This window comes from Tenrec ecaudatus, chromosome X (genome assembly GCF_050624435.1).
Source record: "Tenrec ecaudatus isolate mTenEca1 chromosome X, mTenEca1.hap1, whole genome shotgun sequence".
Lineage (NCBI taxonomy): Eukaryota > Metazoa > Chordata > Mammalia > Afrosoricida > Tenrecidae > Tenrec > Tenrec ecaudatus.
This window is the reverse complement of record NC_134548.1, coordinates 137,076,666-137,092,903: the sequence shown is the minus strand read 5'-3', so window position 1 is coordinate 137,092,903 and position 16,238 is coordinate 137,076,666. Positions and strand designations below refer to the sequence as shown.

General features: G+C 40.6%; 1 protein-coding gene across 3 annotated transcripts in view; it reads left to right on the top strand.

Annotated features, from left to right (window-relative positions):
- Positions 1-16,238, top strand: part of TENM1 (teneurin transmembrane protein 1) — a 697,668-nt gene that overhangs the window by 474,722 nt on the left and 206,708 nt on the right. For all 3 annotated transcript variants that reach the window (XM_075538255.1, XM_075538256.1, XM_075538254.1), the window contains exons 14-15: positions 1,305-1,451; positions 15,964-16,180. In XM_075538255.1, the coding sequence (XP_075394370.1) occupies positions 1,305-1,451; positions 15,964-16,180 (364 nt within the window). The remainder of the gene's footprint in view (positions 1-1,304; positions 1,452-15,963; positions 16,181-16,238) is intronic.

Below are 16,238 nucleotides of genomic sequence, written 5' to 3'. Positions count from 1 at the left end.
TGTGTCTCAAATTATCACTAATTTCACCTTGTCCTTTGTATACTTATCACAGTGGAATTAGACAAACTCTATTCTGAAACCTCTCTCTGTCCATCCTTTACTACTTTTGGGACACATAGTGTATATGTGTTTGTGAACACATATGTCGCATAAATACATATATTAACATTTTGCAGCAGCCATTGGTCATTTTGTGAGTATTTTCTTCCTTTCATTGTGTCGACGGTTGCTTAGAAAACCATTTGGAAGAAACTCTGCTTTATTTCTACAAATAAAAGAAAAACTGAAAACCTGTGCTTTTGCTCTTTATACTTCTGGAATTTTCTTTCAAAAATCAAAAAGGAAGAGAACCCTAACTGTACTCTCTCAAGGACCCTCCAGCCGGGTCCTGTATTGCTACTGGAAACATTGCCAGAAGGTATATGCCATGACCGCTGGCTCCCTCCGTGTTCCCACTGAGATGGCCCATGTGCAGCTGCCACTTGGAATAACCCTACTCCCAATGGCTGAAGTGGAGACAAGGGCATCTCGAAGAAGTCAATGTCTAAGAAGGGCCCATTGTCAGGAAGAAAGGGCATTTACGCTCAGTAGTTTCCTCCTGAATCTATTGATCACTGCAGCTTTTCTCTAGATACCGAAAAGTCTTGACCTGGCATGCATTCATTCCAGAAGCACTTGGTGAGCACCTACTACATCCCTAATATTAGGCTAGCTTCAGAGAGCAATGCCACAGTCGTATCTTAAGCGAAAAGATGACTAGATACAAAGAAACTGAAACACATTTCTAAGGCCCCCGTATGAGCAAATACTGAACGCTGTGCTCTGCAGTGTACACCGGCATGACTAAGTCCTGAAGCAACGCACCACCGGGGAAAATTGGTACCAGCTAGATGTCGTTAGGGGGGAGTTGTTCTTCATAGAAATCTCTTTTGCTCACACATTGGCTGTAACTAGATATAGCATTATCCGTTCTGTTTGGATTGAGATGATAGGAGATATTAATATTTTTAAGAAACAAAAATATTCTCACCCCTACCATGGTTTTCATCCTATGTGAACCAGAGGTTGGGAATTGGGGTTAGCATTAATAATGCTTAATTGGCTCTCAACGGGGAAGCAATGCAAAGGAAGGGATAACAAGATCCCTAGGAAGGTTCTGCAAGCAAACATGCTCCTCTTCCATTTATTCAACACCTCATCTGAATGGAGCCCAGATGGTTAGATGCTTCCCTATAGACAGATACATCATTATGGACCAAGCCGACTCTGAGAGCTTCTTGATCATTGTTCCGTTTCCTTTTCAGATGGTTGCCCAGGGCTCTGCTTTGGAAATGGGAGGTGTACCCTGGATCAAAACGGCTGGCACTGTGTATGTCAGGTGGGCTGGAGTGGGACAGGCTGCAATGTGGTCATGGAAATGCTGTGTGGTGATAACCTGGACAACGATGGCGGTGAGTCATTTATAAAATTCTCCAATAAGAAAGCAATGGCTTGGCCTCTGGCACAACTGTGAGCCGCCTGCACAAGGGTGACAATTAGGAATCCCCAATATATACAATATTCAGCTATATCTGGCCATATATTTTAAACCCCAGTCATTTCAAAAAGATGTTGTGTAGTGAATATTTACCAGGACCTGGCAATGCTCTGAACTCCTTGCATGCGTTAGATCTCCTTTAATTCTCACAACAGCTTTATAATTGGGCGGGGGGCTTGGATGGGGACTGCGATTTTACCCATTGATCGGATACGAAGAACAAATTTACAGGGATTGGGAGTGGGGAGATAAGTGACTTATCCGAGGTTACACAGCTAAAAAGTAATACAACCAGGTTTGTCATATATGGCTTATACACATTCGCAGTGTTTTCTGAACTAGTACATCCTATTGTCGCCAATACAGAGGTGTTGCTTATATAAAATTAAAGGTATGTGCCATTGTTCAAGCTGTCCAAGGCTGGTATAGCTAGCTAGCACTGCAGTTGTTAGGTGCCATCAAGTTGGTTCTGACTCACAGTGTACTATGCACACTATGAAAGGTCTTTCGTTTTCTTAGTTATACAGTGCTCCCTCTTGTGTCTTTTAAAGGAACCCTGGTAATGAACAATCCAGAGGAGAAAACACTGGGACTGACAGTTTGGGGGGGGCATGGAAGACGGAGTGATGGGGGGGAAATGGGGATGCCAACAAACCCAGGGACAAGGGAAAAATAAGTGATCTAAAATTGATGGTGAGGAGAGCATAGGACAGTGGTTCTCTACCTGTGGATCACAACCCCATTGGGGGTCAAATGACCCTTTCACAAGCATTGCCAGATTCATAGCAGTAGCAAAATTACAGGTATGAAGTAGCAACAAAAATAATTTTATGGTTCAGGGGGTCATCACAACATGAGGAACTGTGTTAAAGGGTTTCAGCATTAGGAAGATTGATAACCACTAGCATACGATACTTGGGGGGGGTGGGGGGAGGGATGCTCAATCACGGGCAATGTAGCCGAGAGGAATTACCAAAACCTGAATGAAGACTGAACATGATACTGGTATGGGAGGAAAGTAAAAGGAAATAGAGGAAAGAACTGTGAGGCATAGGACAGGTATAGAGGTCTAAATACAGGAATGTATATGTGTAAATACATTTATATACAATGACAAGAGAAGAGAGCTATGTACATATATTTATTTATAAAGTTTTACAGTAGCAGATGGACATTGGGCCTCCACTCGAGTACTCTCTCAATTCAAGAACAATTTGTTCTATTAACACGGCACTCTGTGATGTTCACCTTCCCTGATGTGATCACTGAAGACAAAATGTGTGCATAAGCAAATGTGGTGAAGAAAGCTAATGGTGCCTGGCTATCAAAAGATATAGTGTCTGGGGTCTTAATGGCTTGAAGATAAACAAATGGCCATCTAGCTGTGAAGCAACAAAACCCCCATGGAAGAAGCACACCAGCCTGTGTGATCATGAGGTGTCGATGGGATCAAGTACCAGGCATCAAAGACCCAGAACAAAACAAACAAAAACATAACAATGGAAATGAGGAGGAGAGCAGAGTGGGGACCCAAAACCCATCAGTAGTCAACTGGACACCCCCTGTCATAATGGCCACAAGGAAGAGAAGAGCCAGTCAGGGTGCTGTATAGCACCAATGAAACACACAACCTTCCCCTAGTTCTTTGATGCTTCCCCACACACACACACTACCATGACCCCAATTCTATCTTACCAATCTAGCTAGATGAGAACATGTATACTGGTACAGCTAAGAGCTCACAACACAGGGAATCCAGAACAGATAAGCCCCTCATGACCAATAAGGGGGGCAGCGATTCTAGGAGAGTAAGGGGGGTGTGGAGTAAGGGGGAACTGATCACAATGATCAATGTATGGTCCCCATCCCAGGGGGACGAACAGCAGAAAAGTGGGTGAAATAAGACAGAAGTTAGTGTAAAATATTTTAAAAGAATAATTTATAAATTATCATGGGGGAAGGAGGGAGTTGGGAGAGGTAGGGGGAATGAGTTGCTGATGACGGACTCAAGGAGAAAGAAAATGCTTTGAAAGAGATGATGTAAAATTCTGTTTGACACAATGGATATTTGTATGGATTGTGATAAAAGCTGTAAGAGCCCCCAATAAATAAAATTAAAACCACAGGCCATAAAAGGAGCCCTGGTTCGGCAGTGAGTGGTGTACTACCTGCTAGCCTACAAAGTCAGCAGTTTGAACCCACCAGCTGCTCTTCAGCGAAGAACATTAAGCTATCTGCTACCGTAAAGCTTTGGAGCCTTGGAAACCCACAGGGCTAGGTCTACTCTGTTCTAAAGAGTCGCTATGAGTCATAATCAATTTGATGGAAGTGGGTTTGGAATTTTTTTTATCTTTGTCCCTGTGTCTTTGCCTCTTCCTCTTCGCTGCAGTTTTATTACCATATAATTCACATATCATACAATTCAGTAGTTCAATCGCATCAAGAAGAGTTATACAGTCATCGCTACAATCAGTCTTTTTTCCTTCTTGTTCTCGTTATTATTTCTGTAGATCTTTCCAGGAAAAAGCATGAAAAAAATTCCCAGTCACATTCTTTATTCTTCATTCAAGAGCTTCACATGATGTTTTCCAAAGCCACACGTGTTAGCAAAGCCTCGGGGTAACTGCTTTAATTTAGTCAAGCAAAAAAGTAAAGAGCATGTCATACATTGCACACTCAAGCTCAAAACTACCCAAACTACCTCTAAACAACAACAACAAAATGCTGACCCACTGGCATCAATCTGAATTTGTCTCGTGATGACCCTGTACAGAGTTCAGACTGTACATCTTTACAAAAGCAGGTAGCCTCATCATTCCCTCGCATCTATTGGGGGGGTTGAACCACTGCCTTTGTAATTAGCACCTTCGGACCCCAAAGCACCTGCAAATGAGCCTAAAACAGCAAATACTTACGTTGGCCTTCCTTTCTGTTCAAGAAACGCAGAACTGACCTAAATGAGTTTTTCTAAGGTCTGCATATTAGCTTAAAATAAAATTGATTATTAAAATCGACTCCTCCAATTTTCTATATCCACTTACACAATTGCATGGTGTGTCATTTGAATCCACATATGGGTCTTGAATCAATAAGGTAGCTATCATGATTGATGTATTCAATAAATTGGCTGTTAGAAGAACCTGGATAGAGGGAGATAAAAACATGGGACGAAACTCAAAATCGTTAAATATCCCAATTCTACCTTACAAATCTAGCTAGACCAGAGGATGTACACTGGTACAGATAGCAACTGGAAACACAGGAAATCCAGGAGAGATGATCCCTTCGGGGTCAGTGGTGAGAATGGTGATACCTGGAGGGTGGAGGGAAAGTGGGGTAGAAAGGCAGAATTGATTACAAGGATCTACAGATAACCTCCTCCCTGGGGGATAGACAACAGAAAAGTGGGTGAAGGGAGAAGTCAGACAGTGTAAGACATGACAAAATAATAATAATTTATAAAATATCAAAGGATCAAGAGGGAGGGTAAGGGGGCCGTGGAGAGGGAGGGGGAAATGATATCAAGGGCTTAAGTGGAGAGCAAATGTTTTGAGAATGATGAGGGCAACGAATGTACAAAAGTGCTTTACACAATTTGATGTATGTATGGATTGTGATAAGAGTTGTATGAGCCCCACAAAAAATTATCTTTAAAAAAGCTAACCAAAAAATTAACACAAGAGATAAATAAAGACCAGGCTTACTGCTCAGAGAGACTGGTGGAACCCTTGAGCATATGACCTTTAATCAACCTTTATATCTGGATCGGAACTCACTCCTGTAGCTCAATTTTTAGGCAAACAATAGATAGGTCTACAAGGTGAGCAATGACACTAGTGAAACATGTACGACTTAGAATATTGAACCTTCTGAGATCAAAAGGGAAGCATTTGCCCAGAACACACTTCAGAAAGGTTAGGAAACAAGAGGGAATTGAGTTGGGAAACACAGATAGGAAGTAGGATACATGATGTTACAGTGTGAGGATCGTACAGTGACATGAAACAAAAATGGGTATGAATTGTTCAATAGAAAAGTGATCTGCTCTGTAAAGTATTCGTTCAATTCTCAATAAAATCTTTAAAAATAGGCTAGTATCTGAAAAGCACAATTAAAGAGAAAAAAGATTTACTTCTTTACTTGTTTTGCTCATCTGCTTCTTTTTTTCCCCTTTGTGTCCTATATGCTCCTTTCCTAGTATACCGTCTCTTCCACAGCCATCATTGTCTTTTGTCTGTATGGTGCTATATCCAATATAAGTAGTAATAATAGTACAACACTGATATGCAGATTGTATATATTCCAGGTACTGTTTTTTTTTTAATTTTAACAATTTATTGGGGCTCATACAATTCTTTTCACAGTTCATATATATACATACATCAATTGTATAAAGCACATCTGTACAGTCTTTGCCCTAATCATTTTTTTCTCTTTTCTTCTTTTACATTTTATTAGGGACTCATACAACTCTTACCACAATCCATACATATACATACATCAATTGTATAAAGCACATCCATACATTCCCTGCCCCAATCATTCTCAAGGCATTTGCTCTCCACTTAAGCCCCTTGCATCAGGTCCTCTTTTTTTCCCCTCCTCCCTCCCCATTCCCCCCTCCCTCATATGCCCTTGGTAATTTATACATCGTTGTTTTGTCATATCTTGCCCTATCCGGAGTCTCCCTTCCCCCCATCTCTGCTGTCCCTCTCCCAGGGAAGAGGTCACATGTGGATCCTTGTAATCAGTTCCCCCTTTCCAACCCACTCACCCTCCACTCTCCCAGCATCGTCCCTCACACCCTTGGTCCTGAAGGTATCATCCACCCTGGACTCCCTGTACCTCCAACCCTCATATGCACCAGTGTACAGCCTCTGTCCTATCCAGCCCTGCAAGGTAGAATTCGGATCATGGTAGTTGGGGGGAGGAAGCATCCACGATCCGGGGGAAAGCTGTGTTCTACATCGATACTACCTCACACCCTAATTAACCCATCTCCTCTCCTAAACCCCTCTATGAGGGGATCTCCATTGGTCGACACTTGGGCCTTGGGTCTCCACTCTGCACTTCCCCCTTCATTTAATATGATATATATATACATATATATACATACATATATACATATACACATATATACACATACATACACACACTTACATCTTTTTTTTTTTTTGCATGATGCCTTATACCTGGTCCCTTGGGCACCTCGTGATCGCACTGGCCGGTGTGCTTCTTCCATGTGGGCTTATTTGCTTCTGAGCTAGATGGCCGCTTGTTCACCTTCAAGCCTTTAAGACCCCAGACACTATCTCTTTTGATAGCCGGGCACCGTCAGCTTTCTTCACCACATTTGCTTATGCACCCATTTGTCTTCAGCGATCCTATCATGGAGGTGTGCAGTCAATGATATGATTTTTTGTTCTTTGATGCCTGGTAACTGATCCCTTTGGGACCACTCGCTCACTCAGGCTGGTGTGTTCTTCCATGTGGACTTTGTTGCTTCTGAGCTAGATGGCCGCTTGTTTATCTTCAAGCCTTTAAGACCCCAGTCACTATCTCTTTTGATAGCCGGGCACCATCAGCTTTCTTCACCACATTTACTTGTTCACACACTTTGGCTCCAGCCGTTGTGTCGGGCCAGGTACTGTTTTAAGCCATTTATTTTTGTATTAATTTTATGCGCAATCATCACCACTATCAGTTCCAGAACTTTTTCTTACTTCCTACACCCACTGCTACCAGCTCCCCAATTCCCTCCAGCCCCCCTCAACTCACTTCCAATTAGTTCTTCATCCAATTACTATTTTCTATAGATCCACCCATTCTGGATTCCATATACTGAAAACCTACCAAGCAAAAACAAAACAAACAAAACTAATAACAATAACAAAATAAGCTAGAGGAAAACCCAATTGGAAAGAAAGCAGGGAATATCAAAAATGAGAACATACCATACTTAAAATCAGTCAAAAAGGAGATCAAAAGGGCCGGTGTTAGATTTTACCCTAACGGGCTCGGCAACAACCCACTTGCGATGGCACTCTGCACTCTAGGTCCTTTATGTGGGCTATTTTATTTGATCCATGTAACCTCGTGAAATAGAAACGAGTACTAACTCTGCTTTACAAAGTAGGAAACTGAAACACAGAGAATTTAAGTGAATTACTTAAGATTAGATATCAAGTATATGGTAGAGCCAGAGTATAAACCTAGATGTTGTGCCCAATCTAAATTTAGAAGAACAATTGTATTAGTTTTGAGGTTATGTTCAGAAAAGTACTTGGAATATGTACTGGAAACTTAGTAGTAATATACTTTACTTAATCTCAGACTTCCAAAATAGATTGGGCAGTGAAAATCTAATATAATACATCTGAGCACTGTCTGTCAGAATCCAGGATGGAAGGCACTCACAAAATGATCTGATTGGGGAGGAGCTGCCTACCCAAAGCAGAGTTGACCTTATGATGTGGATGGAGCAAAGTTTTGGGGATCTTCTGATATGGCATCATTAAAAATTAGAAAAAAACAGCTACAAACATTCACTAGTTATCATCATGTAGAACTATGAAGTATGAATCAAGGACTATCGGAAGTCATCAAAAGTGAGTTAAAAATTATTAAATTGGTAAATCTATAGAAAGTAACTGGATTTATGGTTCCATGGAGGTAGGGGGTATAGCAGGGGAGGCTGAGGGGAAATGGGGAGCTAATAATGAGTAGAAGAATGCAGAAAATGTTCTAAAACTGATGGTGGTGATGATTGTACAACTCTTCTTGATATGATTGAACTATTGCATTGTTGCTATGTGAATTATATGCCAATTAAACTGTTAAAAATAAAAGGAACATTTTGTTATACTTTCAGGTTCAGTTATGAGTGAGCCAAATGTTTCTTGTCTTAGTACAGTAGAGCATGGTTTAAAAAATTGAATATTTAATTTGGGGGCAAACAACCAAAATTGTCTAAGGTTTGATTCGATAAGATAGTAATGACTTAATGTAGTCAACCATCAATGTCTCTGGATATAGGCACAAAGGGTATAGAAGATTATATGGATATGTGTCAATGCCCAAGCATTCCTTAAAAACAATGTCTGTGAGTGAATTAAAAAATCAAAGTCCTTGACATTAACTCATTATAATTTTTTTACTATCTCTTTAGAATGTTGGGACAGGACAAAGTACTTGAGAGTTCCAATTGCCTACTTTACCCCCTTAGTAGGATTAAGATGTTATTGATGATAAATAAAGGCTCAGTTCTACCTTGAGATGGAACGATGAATTAAATGACTGCTGAAAACCCCAGGGCCATAATTTTAGGTCAAGAATTCAATTTTTGTGATTGAAATATTGTCCCTAAGAACACATTAAATGCCCTTCATTTAATAGTTTCAGTGTTCCAGCTATCCAGAATGACTGTATTAATATATTTGAATATGATTACTAGTTGCGTACTTGTTTGTGCATGTGTGTTAATTAATCCAGAGAGTGCCAGTTGAACCTCTTTAAAAGAAATGGCTCTAATTTTAGAATCTAATTCTTAAGAAATCTTCCTAATCAAAACAAAACAAAAAAATCACTTTCTAGCAATTGCTTCAATACCTGCTCCTGATTACACCATATTCTAGGTTATGCTTAAAGAAGGGTGAGATTTTTTTCATTCTGATAAGCTTTGCACAGTCATTAGTAGTGCAGCTACTTTTTCTGTCGTTACACTCTGATTCAAGGTATCGCGAAGCTTGGCAACTAATTGACCTGCAATGAATATCTGGTGACACATTGGTCTAGAGCTACCAAAGAGGCCCTTGAACAGTTTTAAAAGACAGAGAGAAGATGAAGAACAATAGTGACTAAATAATCTTTAGAATTTTTTGTCTTAATAGGAAAGTTATCTTATTATGCATATACGAATTAATTGCCATAGAAACTACACATCTGCTGAATTTTCTTGACCACATTTATCCCATTAGTTAAAAAGCCCCTTTAATATGCATAACCATATACTTAGAAGAGGAGGCATAGTATTATGGTGAACACATTTTGTTTGTCCGCTTTGGGCTGTGTGTTTTGGGCATTGTATTTACATAAGGACTGATATGGGGGGTGGGGTAAGAGAGCATAACAAAATGACTATGTCAGAGTAGCTAAATAAAACAGTACTGAGAAGTTAAACCTGCCAGACATTAAAATGTATTGTACAGCTATGATAATTAAAACAGAGTGACACTGATGTGAAAATAGATAGATCAATATCACAGAATCAAAGCTCTGGAATCTACCCAAGTACTAGTAAAAATGTAGTGTTCCACAAAACTAGCATCAACAGTGGAGAAAGCATTATTGAATAAATGGTGCTGGAACAAATATTAAAAAGAAAAAAATCTCTTAGATTTTCAGTACCATCTATCGCCAAAACAAGATAAATTAAAGCACACGCTGAATTAATGAGTTAAGGTAAAAGAAAATTCAAACACAATTTAAAAAATTAGAGGTGAATAATAATCAGCACTTATAATGGGAAAAGACTTCTTAAGATAAAAAGCAGCACAAGAAATCACAGTGGGGTGGGAGAAAAATTTGATTTTTTTAAGAATTTAAAACTCTTTTATATCGTTTGGCTGAAGATATTGACCATTTAGAGACATCCAAATCAGTACTTTCAAATTTTGGTTGCTACCCGCCAAGTGTTACTATTTAAATTTAAACTCGTTAACATGAAAATTTCAATTCCTCCATTGCACTCAAGCGTTCCGTAGGCACATATGGCTATTTAAATAAAATTTTAAAGTCACGTCCTCAGTCCCCTAGCCACATCTCAATTGCTACTTGAGGTGATCCGCTACTATGTTGTGCTGCACAAATAAGAACATATCTATCAGCGCAGACATTTCTGTTGGCTAGTGCTGATGCAAATAGCGAACCAAACTGTTTCTTTTTCAGCCAAATATTCCACAATGGGGACCATTTTTCCATTCAGTCATTACTAATGTGTGCCAAGTATTATCCTTTACACTGTGGAGAAAAGGATACACAAAGTCCAAGAAGGAGATATTAAACCCAAACCCTACAAATAACTATACCAAGGGGCTTCAGAAAGGTCATGGAAGAAATGGAATGACAAACTAATGGGCTTTTTCCATCAACTGAAGCCCTTTCATGTTACTTACCACTGTGCAGAGTCCAATAATTGTGGATGAACAGATCTAACGTAACCTGAAGGATAAGCAAGGTCTCACATGGATCCGGGAACAATATTCCAGGACAAGGAAACAATATGTGCACATGTCCCGGTAGGAAAATATGCTGGGTTCTCTAGAAAACAAAAACAAATCATCACAGTTGGAGCACAGTGAGTCAGAAAGGATGCTGGGAGGTGGGGATACAAAAGTGGGCAGGAACTAACTCGTCCAAAACATTGAGTTCTGGTAAGTGTTCTCTTACCTGCTTGATTCTGCCTAGTGCGCTCTACTTAGAGGACTGAGAATGGTCTCCAGTGCTGTGCAAAGCTTGTCAAGAGTTTTAAGAAAGTGTCCAATAAGAACGTTTAATCAGAATGACTTTTTTTCTAGCCCAATCTTTTAAGGATTTGGCACACACATGGCCAAGCTGCCTTGGAGCAAACTACTCCAGTCTATATTCATATCCTTTGGTAAAATCAATAAGTTAATTGCCTAAAAGAGAATGGTTTTCCAGGAATCATTCTTCATAACAAGTCACTATTCATTAAGAGCAAGTAGCCATTTGCGAGCCAATTCCATAATGTAGTGTTTTCAGATCTAGAATTCAGCACCATGGGTGAGTTATGAACACATATTATGCTCACGGATCAATAAACCTCATGCTTTGAATGTCACCAGCATGCTGCAGTGCTTAATAAAATAAGAAAATGTAACAGAAGGAGCAACAAGTTGATAACATTTGCCATGTACCCTAGAAGCTAGGTAACCTCGACTTTTGAGATTCGGTTGGATCTAGCATTAGACAGCCTACTCCTAATGATTCTCCTCCGACAGTATTCCCCACTTAGTAAAAGGTTGCCTCTTAGTTATGAGAACCTGCACAGCCAAGTGCTTCCAGGCACAGGTGCCAGCTGGAAAATCTCAGCTCTATAACTGAGTTCACCATTCTCTGATAGGGGTGGGATTCCTAAGAAAATGGCTTACAGTAAGCTTCACTAACAAGGTGGCCCTTGAGTGCAGACATAACAGAGGTGAAGGGTGCATCGTGTAGAGCTCTTGAAGAACATTTCTGGCAGAAACTCCAATATAAAACCACGGCTGGGAAGAGCAAGGAACAATGTTAAGGTTAGGAGGTCATAGCATATATGGTCAGGGAAATAAGAAGGAAACAATGAAGGGCTGCACTGGGAGGAAGTAAGTCATGGTCAGGATGTGGCTGTCAGTCTGAGTGAAATGGGAAGCCATCAGTGGTGAATGGGGGAACAGTAGTAGTACATGAACAGTAGTGGCCTGTAAGCAATTTACTCTCCTGACTCACAGAAAGGAAACGGTATGTGATTCAAGTAATAACCGTGATGTCACAGCCCAGTCCTGAATGAACTCAGCTCCCCCCATGTTCTCTTTCCTAATACAGCAAAATCATTGGGGAGGGGGTCAGTGTGAATAAATGAAAACCACTAATTATAGACTAGTTCCAAAGAAAATACAGTCATAGTACCTTCAATGTATATAACAACAGCAACTACGCTAATAGAGCCACTTAGTAGGGGCCTGTTTGGTAAAGAGTTTGCGCAATTTTTAATAAGTCCATTGTCCATGGATTGCTAAATGCCTGAGAAGATTTTGTTTTATTGGGTCTTTGGGACCATTAGTCTTTTGTTTTTGCTCTTAGCTCTCTGGACACACCCTCTTTTCCATAGATGCTTAAAAAGGTTAAGCTTTCATCCCTGCCCAAATGATGGCAAATTCTGAATTAGTGAAATTCAATGAATGAGCAGTTTAGATAGTCTTCTTGTCTCTTTTCCTCAATGTGACATAGGATCCTTCTTCCCCAGCAACCTAACCAAACATGAACACACTCCAATGCACTAAACATGCTACATGGTCGTTAATGTCCCTCTGACCTAGGTTGAGACAAATTCTACAGAAATGAGTCTAAACAGTTTAAGCTGCCATGGCAAACTATTTGCCACCATTCCCAGAACCCCTTGCAGTCTGTATAGGGTATAATTTGTCACGATCATCATAGTTAACGTTTATCACATACTTGGTACATGCTACACACGCTGATAAAGTTGTAAATTATTACAGCAAGCAATCCCTAGACAACCCTCTGGGGTAGGCATTACAATAATCCGCATTTTAGAGATGAGGAAATTGAGAACCCAAGAGTTGAACTGATTTGTCCAGGATTATATGCCCTTTGCTATTACCTACCTAGTCGAGCTCTAAATACCTACATGTAGCCAGGCACGTGGAAGACTTATAGCATAGGCCAGTACGAGTAATCCTCACTATTCATGTGGGTCGACACCAAAATACGTGAGTGTCACTGTGACTCCTAGAAGACTAGGAAGTATACCACCACAGTTAGCCTTTAAAAAATTTTTTCATAAAATGAAAATGTCTACCTAACAGGGTTGTCACAGGGATCATGAAGGACAGTATATGTGGCAGTGCTACTGCCATGGCTGGAAACTTATTAGCTAGTCTATACGTGTTTTCCAAACCTTTTGGCTGCCCTACCATGAACTAACTTTCCATTTTTATCAAAATGATATTATAGGTGCTGTCCCCAATAGGACATATATTCATAAATTCAGTTTTAAGATTAGAAACATAGGGGCTTCCCCCTCAATTACTCATTTCCCTTGTTTATGCCCATTTGCAACTGGGTGTATGCATTTAATGAGCAAAAGTTTAGCTGTAATCTCTTGATCTCTTGGGGAAGATACCATTGTCCTTGCTCTTCATCAGCACCACCTGAGCCAACTGGAATAACCCCTAAGTGGTTGGCAAAGCCAGGAGCCCTGAATGCCATGTTTAGTCCTGCGAGACAATGTCACCTCACTCTAAGATTGCTACCTCCTAGTTATATAGTTTGGGGATTTTTTTTTGCCTTTAAAGAACACCAGCCCCCCAAATAAAATCAGTAAAGTAAAACCAGTTAGTATTTGTTTTGTCCATATTTGACACCTTGGACCTGGCTGTCACTAGGGTGCCACAGCTTGCAATTTGGGACAATAAAAGAACCATTAATAGCTGGAAAAAAATAATAAACCCATCCAGTGTGACTGTCATTTGCACTTCTTAGTAACAGTCTAGACATACTGTATGGAGTGTGATCCAATGTGATAATTGGTGAGTACAGAGATATTTTCCCATATATCAGGCTCACCTTCAAATTATACTTCGGGAGAGGTATGCCATTATTGGTCGGCTTGCCTTCAGCCTTTCTGGATGCACCAGGTAAAGCTTTGCTATCCACTCGGCACCCAGAGGCCTTTGCAGGTCAGGCAGGTATAATGAGCAATTATTAAACACAAATCACAAGCTTGGGATTCATGGCACATAACTAGGTGAGAACATAAACACTTTTAAATCAGTTCTGTGTTTAGTTTGGGGGTCCAATTTTCAAGATCATTTGCGCCTCATTATTTAATGTATTTTTTGTAATCTATTGGAACAGTGTGATGAACCGGGTGAAACAGGCAAAGGCCCAAACTGACTCTGACGATTATGCTTATTGTACATTGAATGTAAAGGCAAAGGTCCCCAGCCTATTGAAAAAAGCCATTTCCCGTGGTTCTGTGTATCAAGCACCAATTGCATACATCAGGACCCTCTTTGCATCAGCTGATGATGGTTTTCCCAGCTTTGCAGTGCACCCAGATGTTTAATTTGAGGAGTAAAGGGATAAAAGGCTCTTCCAAGGCTCCTGATATTATGTTGAAGGGAAAGGGGGCAGTGGCATCCAGAATCGATAAAAAATCTGCTCGCATCATTTGCTGAATGCAGGGAGAAGAGGAGCAGAGACAAATGCACACTTCGAAGTTAATCATCAGTGGGAAAGAAGTATGTACACAGAGAACAAGAAACCCAGGGCAAAACTCTCCTGAACAAACGGGGCAAGGCGGGAAAGAAGCAAACTGCCTTTTAAATCAAAGTCATGTCTGTGGTACAGGGAATTTGAAAGGACCCCATGTGGGGAAAAATATTTCCTGGGTGCCCTTGGGCTGCTGTTGCTAATACCTCCTCTCTTGGGGTGCCTGGCTTTCCTTGCCCCCAGCTGCAGTACATCCCTCACTAACTCCACAGGCACAGCCAACTGAGGGGGAGAGAGCAAGCAAAAGAGCAGCCCCAAACCAGTGCCAGCAACTGTCAGCAGCGCCTACAGCAGCCCGTGATCCATCTGAACCTCCTATTCCACTGAAAGCCAAGCTGAGCATCTTTTCTTTGTACCCCGGTTAAATGGCTAAATTAGAGCAACTTGACTGCTTTAAGGGCCGTGGAAGGACTTTAATTTTTTTTCCTTTTCTCTCTTACTTCCTTATTTTTCTGCTCAGTTGTTGAGGGAATAAAGTGACCATATGCTCAGTTAATCACTCCCTCCTCTTCTCTTTGCATGTAACTCTCATAGAACATTTGTTACATTTAACTAGAATAAAGTCAGCTGTTTTCACACCTACTTCTCCAATAAAGCTCTGAGCTGGGAACAAAGAATGGAACCCTCTGCCTCTTGTCCTCCCCAGGCATCTCCCACAGTGTTTTGCAGCTGGTCGACGTTCATCCGTCTCCCCACCTTCTATAATCCCTGTGCTCCATATTGCTCGTCCACCAAGAAAAATGAAGTCTCCTAATGATTTGCTTTTCTTGGTACGACCATTGGAGTCAGGAGTCCAGCTCAAAAGATTAAAGCCCAGGACATGAATGAGTTTGGTTCATCATGTTCATATAACCAAAAGCACCCCACTGCACTCAGGTTGATTCCAACTCAGTAGGACAGAGCAGAACAGCTCCATAAGGTTTCCAAAACCAACATGTATCAGAGGGTTTAAAAAACACCAAGAAAGTCAGGTTCTAAGTATGTGTTCAAGATCTGTTCACGGATGCACTAAGTGTGATGACGTTAAAAGTCTTATTACATATCATATGCTATCCTGGAAGAATAGTTTCTCTGCAGAGAAACAACATGACTGAAGAGGGATATTCTACCCAAATGCTAAATGCGATAGTCCAAGTCCTTACCTGTCAAGAGAATTCAGAAAAGAAAGATTTACGTACAAAATCAGAGTTTCTCTGATACACCATATAAACTCAGAGTGGGATTATGAGTCATGAAAACAAGGTGAACGTGATAGATTTGAAACATTAGAAGTGCGGCCAGTTATCTTTGGCCACGTGTTTTAAACTATGCTGTTTGTGTCTCTCACAGTGAAATGTCAACTTGTTTCTTTTCAGATGGTTTGACTGACTGCGTAGACCCTGATTGTTGTCAACAAAGCAATTGTTACGTAAGCCCCCTCTGTCAAGGTTCACCAGATCCTCTCGACCTGATTCAACAAAGCCCACCCCTCTTCTCTCAGCACACTTCTAGACTCTTCTACGATCGAATCAAATTCCTCATTGGCAAGGACAGTACTCACGTCATTCCGCCAGAGATCTCATTTGATAGCAGGTATATATGTATTTATTTTCTTCCAGAAGGAAGGGTAGTTCTGTTTATCCTTAACTGT